Raw genomic sequence first — 12,672 nt, forward strand, 5'->3', positions numbered from 1 at the left:
TATATATATATATACTGTATATACTGGATGTATATGTGCAGTACGTAAGTGGGTGTGTATATAGACAGCAAAAAAAAAATCCTTTGGCTTTACTAAAGTCAAAACATGTCGATTAAAATGCAGTAAACCGCTGTTCGTAATTTTGAAAAGGTGAACCCAAACCAAACGAAAAGAAATGACGCCATTGTTAGAAGTGCCTCGGCTGTATTTAATTCGGATGTCTCCATGTGGTTTGGAGTGTGCGGTGTGACTTCAAAAGTTTGGCAAAGTTTATTCGAAACAAAACACATTTTTGGTAAATGGTTGGGTGTTGTCGTGGCAGAGGCTGGGGAGTGTGGGGGGTAAAGTTATTTTGAAGTGGGTGCGTGTCATTGAAATTCGGCTCTCACTTTATCTTTTCCGGCGGCCCGGTGGACCAGTGGTTTGTGCGTCGACCTCACAGTACAGAGGTACCAGGTTCAATTCCAACGCCGGCCTCCCCGTGTGGATTTTGCATGTTCTCTTTGTGCCTGCGTGGGTTTTCTCCGGGTACTCCGGTTTCCTCCCACATTTCAAAAACATGCATGGCAGGCTGATTGAACACTCTGAATTGTCCCGAGGTGTGAGTGCGCGGATGGTTGTTCGACTGTGTGCCCTGTGATTGGCTGGTAACCAGTTCAGGGTGTCCCCCACCTACTGCCTGAAGACGGCTGATTGAGGCTCCAGCAACCCCCGCAACCCTTGTGAGGAAAAGCAATTCTCAAATAAATCAACAAAATGGATGTGGAATTACCCAAATGCTGTTAAATGATACATTACACTGACCACATTCGTTCATATATTTGTTACTTTGTGTCAGCGCTAGAAGTTGACTTGTCATGGCTTGTCCCCCCCCCCGCGCCCCCCTCCCCCCCAAAAATAAATAAAACGAGGACACCAGCACACATACGTATCCGGAAACATGCCTAAGAGACACCCTATTGATCCCCAAAACAGCATGTGTGCGCGCGTGCGTGTATATGCAAGTACATCAGCTTTTTTTTTTTTGTTTTGTTTTTTTTTTATTTTATTATTGTGATTATTTTTTTTTTTTTATGAGCTTAATAAATCACCTTTGTTGTCAATCAAGCAGTGGTGAATAATTGGATGCGGCTGCCGCCCGACGTGATGGATTATAAATCATTCCAGATTAAATTAAAAGATAATGCGTAAACTTAATGGTTTGTGTTTTGCATTCTAAATTGCCTCCGAGCGCCCCGGCCTTTATTGCCTTTCCCCACAACCCCCGCGCCCCCGTCCCCCTCCCCTCTCTCCTCCGGAATGTTGTGCACCTTTCTTTGATATACATGTATTGGATGGCTGGCATTCTTCGCTCAGCCGCCTCCGTTTGGACATTTCGTCTCGGTCCAAGTGTCCAAGCCTATGCGCATAATTGCTTGTTGGATTCGATGGCGATCATCTGTTGGCCTGAGTGGACACAAAGAGCGGAAGCAGAGACCTCCGCCAAGGCATACGGATCCCGTCTGGATCAAGCCATTAATATTTCATCACGTGCCAGAGCGTCTTATCCAACAATCTGTTACGCTACGCTAGTCAGCCTTCATTTGGTGTGCGTTTCAAAACAATTTTGAGTCAGGCAAATGGAGAGAACCTGTTTTACACTCACCGTTTAACAGTTGCAAAATATCATACATGTTCAAAAAGAAAAAGCACGGCCTCAGAATGAACTTTTCCTTCAATCACACAAGTTACCTGTTGTTTCATGTCAAAGGTCCAAAACAATAGCGTGAAGGGAGGAGCATACATTGCAGAAGACGAATCGAAATCACCCTCGTTTTATACGTCGCTCAGATGATGATTTCGCTCGCACTTTTGAGCAACATCAGAGGTAAATTGTCCCCCAAATTTGGGGTCAAATAATCGATATTCAACTTAAATTTGGCAATTTGGTGTTTAGTCATCTTTTAGTCATGGCCAAATTCAGGAAAATGTGGACAAAATGATCTGCGCCACCTCGAAATGTGTTCATTCGATGTTTGGGATCCTTCCCATTCTAATGCGCTAGCAAACCAAAAAAAAACACTTGACTTCCTACATCGCTGTGGGATTTAGGAAACTCCGGACAAAATGAACTACGCCGATGCTAACATTTGCTGCAAAAAAACAACAAAAATAAAACAAAAATCACAACATTCGACGGTGTAAATTGTAGACTTTGTCATCCTTTTTCAACTACAGGAAAATGCTAACAAACACTAAATGTTACATGTTATAAAGCTTTTTTTTTTGGCGGGGGCGCGGTGGGGTGTTGTCAACAAAATGTCACACAAACCCATTTTGCGAGTCATCACCTGATTCTCCCGAGCAAGTTCGCCTTGGCGGAGGTAGCGTGAGCGCAGTGGTAAAGAGCGATCTGGCGTCCATTAAGCGTGTGGAAGGCGAGCGCGGCGTTCTCGTAATGGCCTCCGCTGCCTGCTTGACGGGCCCGTAAAGTGATCCTGTCACTTTATTTACGCGCCGCGCTGATTTACTGGGAGGCTTGCGCGCGCGCTCCCGAGGTGGGATGACATCTTTTGATCAGCGCTGTCCAAACAGATCACCGTACTCACGCGCTCGCCAAGTGTGTGTGAGGACATGCGCGCGCATGTGCGTGTGTGTGTGTGTGTGTGTGTGTGTGTGTGTGTGTGTGTGCGCACGCACTTCCTGTTTGGCTGCAGGTTGTTGTTACAAGCGTGTAAGCAGACAAAGTGTTTTTGTTTTTTTTTCCCCTGTGGAAATGCCTCAACAACTAAGAGCTTACTATGATGTTACCATGACAACCATAGTTAGAGCATCTATAAAAAGTCTACACACCCCTGTTCAAATGCCAGCTTTTTGTGATGTATTTTCATCATTTTAAAATTTGTTAAATGGGAGTCAGCACAGTCGCGCCACCGTTTCAAGTGCCTCTAAATAACCAGAAATAAAGTTCGGATGTTCGAGTAGGGTTTTCCTGACATTTTAATATCAAGAGTTCTTCTTTTTGCCGGGCGTATTTATTCAATAAATAAATATGTTTTGTTTCTATGTACGTATTTTGGTCGGTACGGGTGTGAGCGCCAAATGGAGAACATTTTTTTTATCATTATTCTTTATTTTCAGTATTTTTATTCGTAATTGTGATTTGATTTTGTTGTATTTAACGTAATTTATATTCACATTTTAGTTCATTCTATGTCTATATTTTATTTGTATTCTTATTTTTGTTCATTTTTCATCAATTTTATGTCGTTTTCTTTTTTATTTAAATGCACATTTACTTTCATTCAATTTAGATGTAAAGTTTGTTTTGTAACATGTTGAATAATTTTCATTGGAACTTCATCCTCCATAGTCATCGATTTGTCGCACGGTTTGGGCCCAATAACGAGAATAATACATCTTAACAGTTATGAAGAACAAATAGTTTAAGCTAGAGTGAATATAAAAAGTCCCCACACCACTGTTCGGGTTTTTTTTTGGGGGGGGGGGGGGGGGGAAAAAAAATAGAAACAGAAAACAACCGCGAAAAAAGCTCAACTTAAGATGGACTATAAGAATTGACTCACTGCGAGTTAATGACATCACACACACACGCACGCTCGCGCACACTGGTAGCCAACTAATTTGTCAAATGACAACGATTAAGCGTTATCGATTGTCCCGTTCAATGAAGTTCATTAACATGAGCTCGGCAGGGGACGGGAAAGAACCGCATTAAAGGATCTCGTCAAGTGGGGATTTGACAGGCTTGGCTGCTAAATCATTCTTCAGATTATTATTCATCCTTACTGTGTTTGTTAGCTGCTGTACTGCATCATTGGGAAATAATTGTTCAGATTTATCTTTTGCTGTGCTGAAGCTTGTCCGGATTATGAGCGATACTTTTTGTCTTTTGTTGGAATTCACGATTAGATGAGTCTCGTTATTTTTAATTTTGTCACTGTGACAGGAAAAAGTTGACATGGACGGGCCCCCAACAGCCAAATGAAAGCAGCTCACACTCCCTCCTGTAGATGAAAAGTCATCCTGGGCTCACCGTGGCCACTTTTTCTGTTAATGAACACAGAGCTCGCACGCTGGCCCGGGTGGAAGTGTGTGCGCACGTGTGGCCGTGTGGCCGTGTGTGTTGCTCTGCAATTATCTCAGTGGCCGAGGTCATGGCGTTTTGAAGCTCACAGCATGGATGCCGGCCAACAGCCTGTGCATGTGTGTGGAAGCTGCAAGTTGACTCCATTCCAAGATCAGCATCCGTCCTCGTCCTCCTCTTCCTTTCTATATTCCTCCCTTTTTCTCATTTTGAGTCTTGGAAAATAAGAGAAAAAAAACATCCATCCATTATCTGATTGCGTTCTCCTCACGGGGGTGAGCCGGCGCCGATCCCAGCTGTCTATGCTCAATGTAAACAGAAGGCAAGACGAGCCAGTTTTATTCACACAGCGCATTTCATACTCAATCCTAGGAAGGTGTGTGGGGAGGGGGGGGGGGCATCATTGTTACCTGGATTTAAAAACATTCAGTCTAGGACCTCACTTTAGTTCTGTTGGCTGCTCATTCCATTTGCCTGCAGCGTATCAGATAAACGCTGATGCACCATGTTTGCTTTAAAGCATTTCTGATCTATCCAGGCATTTTTGCAAAATTTCAACCTATTGTTATTTTCTTCCCTTGTCCCAATTTGTCATGTGAAGTCCCATGATGTGCTACAGCGTCCCATAATGGCCTCTCTTGTCTATTGTGCTCCATTCTGTCCCCTTTTGTGTCCCACAAAGTACCATAAAGCAGAAAAAAAACAGTGCCACTTGCTCTCTCGAAGCAGCAGGATGGGGGAACAGAGAAGTGGCAGTAAAACAGGCCAAAATCCAGATTGCAGCGGGAGGGCAAGAGACCATTTTTATCCTTGGTGGTGGAACTAAATGCAAGCATGTGAAAGTAAATCGAAATTTACTCTCGACCAAATAGAATTGTTCGTGTCCCAAGCAAGTGACAAAACTTGAAAAGCCGCCTTGTTATGCCCCATAATGTCCTACGCCGGTGTCCGTCGTACCATTTTGTCCCATAGTGTCTCGTGATGTTTTGTCCCGTAATGTCTCATCCTCTTCCATTGGCTCATATTCTGTCCCGTATCGCCCCCGCAGAGTGATCCTCTAGTCATTCAGCAGAGAGCGTCTCACATGAAGAGGCGATTACTCTGAGTGCATTTCAGGTGCTGAGACGCAGACGCGGCCAAGTTCACCAGTGATTCTAATCACAGATTGGCCGTTACGCTCCATTGATAAAACCAAAAAATGGCATCCAGCTGTAGCTTGAAGCCTTGGTGGAGGCCATCATCAATCTCGTGTTGAAGCCCGTGTGTTGAGGACTTTTCTTGGCGAATAGTCATTGAGATGTCATGCCGGCATCTGCTGGTCCACAAACAAATGCGTTAAGCGTCCGCAAATAACTGACACTCGTCATTTCATCTCCGCCGCGCGTTTGTTTTGAGCGCTCGCGATGGCAGGTGCGCGCCGATCGGTCGCCGCCTTTGGCCTTGGCGGCGTCGCGCTGGTAAACAGCTGTCGCTCGGTTTGCACAACAGATGGCGCGTAACGTCCACAAAAACACGGGAGGCGTTCATAGAGTGAGATGCGGAGGAGGGAGTCAAATATTTGGTCAAAATACTCCACATACGACAGCTTCTTTCATCGGACACAGATCCTGCAAAACAGCCATACTGGCGCTATATTATCGTTTTTACACAGTAAATAATCCGAAAAAGAGCTCAAATTTCCATTTGTTAACTGGAATCAAACCGCTCGCCGTATCTATTGGTGGAGATGTTTTTTACTCGGAAGGCATAGAAGAAGGTCAGCGTGTCAGCTTTGTAAACCACTGTCGTGTAAAACAGGTCCCCGCGGATGGCAGCAGTGCGTTGCTTCGGATTTCAGATCAGCACAGCTTTTGAGTAGACTTCGCACAGATCCAATCGGCTGGATTGGATGGGCATTGCGTTTTGCGCAAAATCGGTTGCGATCGATCACTTAATGGCACCATTTATCCGATCCGCAAAATAAGGGCCGGGGTTTCGTCTTAGTATTCTTTCGCCCCTGACACACTGATAACAGATCATGTACAGTATATGTATGGTGTAAACGGAATATGCGTTGCAGTAGTTAGCAGAAGATGTGTGTGAAAAGATGATGCAGTTTAACGGGGCGAATGGTGAAGCCGATATTAAAAAAAAAAAAAAAAAAAAGCCACCGATGTTAAACTTGAGTCAGTCGCTCATAGCTGTGTCTCGCTAAATAAACGGCGACTTTGTCACAAAAGGCTCTCTCTCACTCTGATGTTTTTGTTGTTTTGTAGTTTGAGCTGTCACAGAAGCAACAAAGTCACAAATGGGCATGGAGCTTTGCTGCTAAGGTTGTCACATGACACGATGAAAGAATTGCAAGAAACATTTTTCCTCATAGTTACATCGCAGGCTTTATCAGTGGCAGGTTCTTCTCATTCGCACAAGTATGAAATCCTTTCCTTGCCGTAATTCTCGTCATCACGGTCGTGTATTTTCACAGCGGGCCAGTGGCGTCAATGGCGCGAAGCTTTCGCTTCACTTCACAGACAATAAAAAGGTGGGTTTTTTAATCCCACATCATTCTGGTGTCTCCTTTTGTCCCTCTGATGGATTGCCACGTTCACCGCTGTGCTTTCATTCGTCTTGATTTTTCCTCGCTGTTCTTCTCAAACGGCCGCTATTTTCATCTGCATTGAAAGCCCGAAGCGCGCACGCGGTCTCTGGCTGGCTGGCCCGCCGGCTAAACTGTAAATAATAACGCCAAAGTTTTTCTAATCTCTGGTAATTGAAGCAAATGGCTTTTTGCGCGGCGGCGGTACGGAGATTTGTCGCACGTAACATTCATTTTTATTTACGAGGCGGGCTGAGCGGCGTAATGAGTGAGGAGGCACGCTTAATTGAAACGGCGAGGGTGTCTGTTCGGGAAGGCATTAGAGGCGGCCCACGTATTAATTGACAGACAGGAAGTGCCGTCTCCGAGGTTGATACAAGTAATTTATTACTTCTGAAACCGCCGCTGCCGCTGCAACGTGCTTCATTAATTTCAAATTTAGTTTTAATTTCAAGCTGTTGCCCCTTGAGAGGAAGAAGAAGAAGGTGGCGAGCGATGTTTGATCACCCCCCCCCCATCTATCCCTGCTTCTTTTACCACTAATGCTCTTCAGTGGAGAACAAAGACCGGATTCCGACAGAAGGAGGAAGGAGAGTGTCTGCAAGGCCTGCGTGACAGGAAGTAGTTTGTGTGAAAAATGATGGGCGGGGGTAGGGGGACTTGTTGTCCTTGTGTGTATGAAACATGCAAAAAAATTCCGCTTGCTGTGGTACAACACATGCTCAGCAATGAAACATATTTGGAGTGGGGAAACAGTCGAAATCTAAGATGGGTGTTGTCAGTGACAAAGCAAAAAGTTATTCGCGTGACAGTTTGTTTTGGGTTCAGTTCCCAGGCGAGTGACTATTTATGCCCTTTCATTGACTGGCGACCAGTACGGGGTGAAGTCTGAAGTTAATTGAGATCGCCTTCAGCTCTCTTGAACAAGGATGAGCAGTATTGAAAATGGATGAATGGAACTGACACCATTTGTAATAAATGTTGCTCTGTGCTCCCTCGTAGCATACGTCCCCGAAGATGAGAAGGAAGCGGCGCTGCTGGATGAGGATGCGGACGGAGAGGACTCCACGCCGGAAGCAGAGGAACCCGCTCCTAAATTCCTGTGCCGGGACGGGAATGACGGAGCGGGCTCCGGACCCGACTCCCGTGACTCGCCCGCCGCCGCCGACTTCTCGGGCCAGGAGATGGACAGCGAGTCTCACCTGAGCGAATCCAGCGACGGGATGTCCGACTTTGAGAGTCCGCCACTCAAAACAGAGGAGGACATTCTCCTTTTTAAAGACCCAGCCAATGTTTTGTCACTGTCGACCACAGCCATGACGGCCGTGGACAACGCTGCCACCCCGGGGAGCGGTGATGAAGCTGTGCTTTCGGGCTCCCTATTCTCCAGCTCCGGCTCCGTGGCTGACAGTTTGGAGAAGATGAAGGCCATCTACACCTCTTTCTTGACCAACTCTTACTGGTCCACCCTGAACCTAAACCTGAGCCAGCCACCCCAGGAAAAGCCCCCCCGTAGCCACAGTAGCAGCAGTAGCAGCAGCAGTAGCAGCAGCTGCGGTAGCGCCGGATACGATTGGCACCAGACAGCCATCGCCAAAACCCTCCAGCAGTCCTCGCAGAACCACCAGAACCGAGTGGCCCTGGCCCAGCACCCTGCGGCGACCGTGCCGGCGCCAACCGCCGAGCCGAGCCTCTTCAGCACCGTGCAGCTCTACCGCCAGAGTTCCAAACTCTACGGCTCTATCTTCACCGGTGCGAGCAAGTTCCGCTGCAAAGACTGCAGTGCAGCGTACGACACCCTGGTGGAGCTCACGGTTCACATGAATGAGACCGGACACTACCGGGACGACAACCACGAGGTGGACAGTGAGGGCACCAAGCGCTGGTCCAAACCAAGAAAGCGCTCCTTGTTGGAGATGGAAGGCAAGGAGGACGCGCAGAAGGTCCTTAAGTGCATGTACTGTGGCCACTCCTTTGAGTCCCTCCAGGATTTAAGCGTGCACATGATTAAGACCAAACACTACCAAAAAGTGCCTCTGAAGGAGCCCGTGACTCCGGTGGCGCCTAAGATCATCTCGGCCCGAAAGAGAGCCCCCGTGGAGCTGGACGTCCCGAGCTCGCCGGACTCTAACGGAGGGGCAACGCCAAAACCGGCCTGCCTGTCTGATGCCAACGAGCTTCTCCAGAGGACAGCCCACCCGTACATCACGCCCAACAACCGTTATGGGCACCAGAACGGCGCCAGCTACGCCTGGCAGTTTGAGTCACGGAAGTCACAAATCCTCAAGTGCATGGAGTGTGGCAGCTCGCATGACAGCCTGCAGGAGCTCACCGCCCATATGATGGTGACCGGGCACTTTATCAAAGTTACCAACTCGGCAATCAAGAGAGGCAAACCCATTATAGAGACGCCCAGCCCAGCACCGACGCCAACCGTAGAAGAGAAGGTCCAGTCGGTTCCTCTGGCTGCCACCACCTTCTCGCCACCACCCGCCCCAGTTCCTCCTCCTACAAGCGTCTCACCCAACGGCATGGCGCTGGAGATCAAAAAGGAGGAGAGGGAGGAGGAATGCACGAAAGAATGCATTGTTAACAATAACTCCACCAAGATGTCAGGAGTTGAAGAGGAAACCGAGGAGAAGTTTGACATCTCGTCGAAGTACACATATCTGACTGAGGAAGATCTGGAAGCAAGTCCCAAAGGAGGTCTGGACATCCTCAAGTCTTTGGAGAACACGGTGACCTCCGCCATCAATAAAGCCCAAAATGGAGCTCCGAGCTGGGGAGGCTACCCCAGCATCCACGCCGCCTACCAGCTCCCCAACATAATGAAGCTCTCCCTCGGGAACTCGGGCAAGAACTCTCCACTCAAGTACATGTTCCCTGGGGCGGAGATGTTGTCGCCCACTGGCAAAAACCAGACGCTGGCGTCTCCTTCCGGCTGCCAAACATCGCCAGTGTCCAAAAATAACTTCCACGCCATGGAGGAGCTTGTCATGAAGGTGTCTGAGAAAGTGGCAAAAGTAGAGGAGAAGATGAGGGAGCCGGGTGGCATGACAAGGTCTTCCCCCATGAGAACCACGCCGTCGCCATGCCACAGCGAGGCAGAGGACTCCCACAGAGGAGATTCCCCAAAGGACGCCAAACCGGGAGGCTGTCCAACTCCCGAGAATGTGACGAGTGGTCCGAACCACAAGGAGACAAAGGGGGAGAGCGGTGTGAAGGAACCCACGGAGAACGGCTTGGGGTCCGCTGTGGTGTCGCCTCAACCCGGGTCCCTCTGTGGCAGCACCGCCATCATCACCGACCACCCGCCCCCGGAGCAGCCCTTCGTCAACCCACTGAGCGCCCTGCAGTCGGTCATGAACGCCCATCTGGGCAAGGCGGCCAAACCCGCACTGCCCTCCATGGACCCCATGAGTATGCTTTTCAAGATGAGCAACAGCCTGGCCGAGAAGGCCGCAGTGGCGGCATCCACACCGCCCGCCCTGGCAAAGAAGTCCGGCAGCGACCACCTGGATCGCTACTTCTACCCGCCGAACCTCAGTGGCAACGAGCAACCTATGGATCTCACCAAAGGCAAGCAGGCTGACAAAAGCGCATCGCCTTCCCCAACGACGGCCATGACCAAAGCCTCTGCGGCCGTGGCCTCCTTCATGTCCTCGTCGCCCCTGAAAGAGAACGCCCTGTCTGACATCTCTGACATGCTGAGGAACCTGACAGAGAGCCAGGCCCTTTCGAAGGCCTCCACACCCACCAGCTTGTCAGAGCGCTCCGAACTGGAGGGCGCCACCCAGGAGGAAGCGGAGGAGGTGTCGCCCGCCCAGAAGCGCAAAGGCCGCCAGTCCAACTGGAACCCGCAACACCTCCTCATCCTGCAGGCCCAGTTCGCCTCCAGCCTGAAGCAAACCACGGACGGAAAGTACATGATGTCCGACCTGAGCCCGCAGGAGAGGATGCACATCTCGCGCTTCACCGGCCTCTCCATGACCACCATCTCCCACTGGCTGGCCAATGTCAAGTACCAGCTGCGCCGCACCGGCGGCACCAAGTTCCTGAAGAACCTGGACTCGGGCCACCCGGTGTTCTTCTGCAGCGACTGCGCCTCGCAAATCCGCTCCCCGTCAACCTACGTCAGCCACCTGGAGGCACACCTCGGCTTCCGGCTGCGCGACCTGGCCAAGCTCTCAGGGGAGCAGCTCCTGGGCCAGATCTCCCAGCAACGCCTCCACCACAAAGGACTCTCCGACAAGCTCCTGGCCCACTTGCATCCGTCCAGCCGCCCCTTGCCCTCGTCCCTGCCGTCTTTTCCCGTGGCCCTGCCCTCATCCTTGCCCGCCCCTGATTCGGCAGCCGCGTCTCCCAACAACGACGAGGACGAGGGGGGCGGCGCGGCGGCGCACCAGTGCAAACTGTGCAATCGGACTTTTGCCAGCAAGCACGCCGTCAAACTGCACCTCAGCAAGACTCACGGGAAGTCCCCAGAGGACCATCTCATGTACGTTTGTGAGCTAGACAAGCAGTAGTGCGGATTACGTGACTTTACCCGACGTGAGCATACCTGGAGCCGTGAAAAGCTGCCCTACAAAGGACGGCGGAGGTTTTTGGTCTCATTTTCCCTTTGTTGGAAAATTCAGAACGTTCAACAAACCTCCAAACGTGAGCCCTGAGACGCAAAATATGAAGTTTCAAAGAAAAGAAAAGAAAAAAAAAATCCTACAAATGGGGTGCTGTGTATTTTGTGTCAATGAAATTACTTTATATTTCGACATGAGGAAAAATTGCATGCATCAACAAGAAAATATTTTGTTTTGTTTTTTGGTTTTGGGGTTTTTTTTCAGTCTTCTCTGGTTTTGTCTGTGAGGTACGCATGAGGATTACGGCAACAAAAAGAACCCTTAACACAATAAAGTGGGAAAATAATCCGACACATGTTGTAATGTTGTGAGGAAAGAGCCGTTTTATTTATTTTATTTTTATTTTTTTTTACGAGAAGTGCCAACTTGAGAAAGGGACGTAAATGTCAAAATGAAACTGTCAGGCTTCAGTTCTTGTTTGGTGTTTGCGGAACTTCTTCTGCGTTCCACTTGAAATCAGTCCTCATCATCATGCTTGTAGAAATTTCCAATCATGATGTCGCCTCCACGCTATCTGAGTCATTTTTGTTTTTCTTTGCAGGGCTTTGACTTTCTGCTCATCAAATTGCAGAGTTCTTCGTATTTATTTTTTCCCACTTTCTCTGAAATATTTTGACTCCATTGACATGAATTTGTTATTTCATTTTTTGTCATATTCAGACTTTTTTCACCTCTTAAAATATAAAACGCCTGCTGTCGTGAAAGAAAATTACAACAAATACTCTTGAAAAAGATATTTTGACTTTAATTGAGTAAAATTCTGCCTTTTTTTGCATCATAATTTGACTTCACTCTCATAAAAAGTACAGCTTGATTCTCATCTCTACATTTTTTTCCACTCATAAAAACGTGAGCATTCTTGTGAAAGACATGCTTTGTTTCTTGTCGAATGACGACTTTAGTCAAAGAAAAATAGAAATCTATTCATGTTAGCATAGCGATTTGGTTTTGTCCCCTAAAAGCATTTGAAAAAAGTTTTTTTCTCATGAATTTTTGCTCCTCTAAGCGTACATCTTTCTTTATTGTATTGATTGTATTGTTTTTATTGTATTTATTTTATGTACAATTATTTGGATACGCGGCTCAAATAATGGATGGATATTTGTTTCGTCCTACAAAATTCCGATTTTTTTCCCCCTTGTTATCTTTTATTGTTTTACTCCCATGATTTTATTTTTGATAATTTGACCATTTTTGTTGTTTCCAGTGTGGCCCTCTTGCTCTGAATACACAAAAGCACTTCAAATGTTAACTTTTACACTCGTTGAATGCAGAAAAGGTGACAGTTTTTTGTTTTCTGTCTGTCTTTAAAAGGCGTGAAAAAAACGCCCAAGGTGTATTTGTTCAGGGACCTCCTTTTCTTCAGGTCTGTG

General features: G+C 47.8%; 1 protein-coding gene across 1 annotated transcript in view; it reads left to right on the top strand.

Annotated features, from left to right (window-relative positions):
- Positions 1-12,202, top strand: part of tshz3b (teashirt zinc finger homeobox 3b) — a 29,429-nt gene extending 17,227 nt beyond the window's left edge. The window contains exon 2 of the mRNA XM_019884482.1: positions 7,665-12,202. Within this exon, the coding sequence (XP_019740041.1) occupies positions 7,665-11,188 (3,524 nt within the window). The 3' untranslated portion in view covers positions 11,189-12,202. The remainder of the gene's footprint in view (positions 1-7,664) is intronic.
- Positions 12,203-12,672: the final 470 nt, after the last annotated feature.

Source organism: Hippocampus comes, unplaced genomic scaffold (assembly GCF_001891065.2).
Source record: "Hippocampus comes isolate QL1 unplaced genomic scaffold, H_comes_QL1_v1.1 scaffold21, whole genome shotgun sequence".
Taxonomy (NCBI): domain Eukaryota; kingdom Metazoa; phylum Chordata; class Actinopteri; order Syngnathiformes; family Syngnathidae; genus Hippocampus; species Hippocampus comes.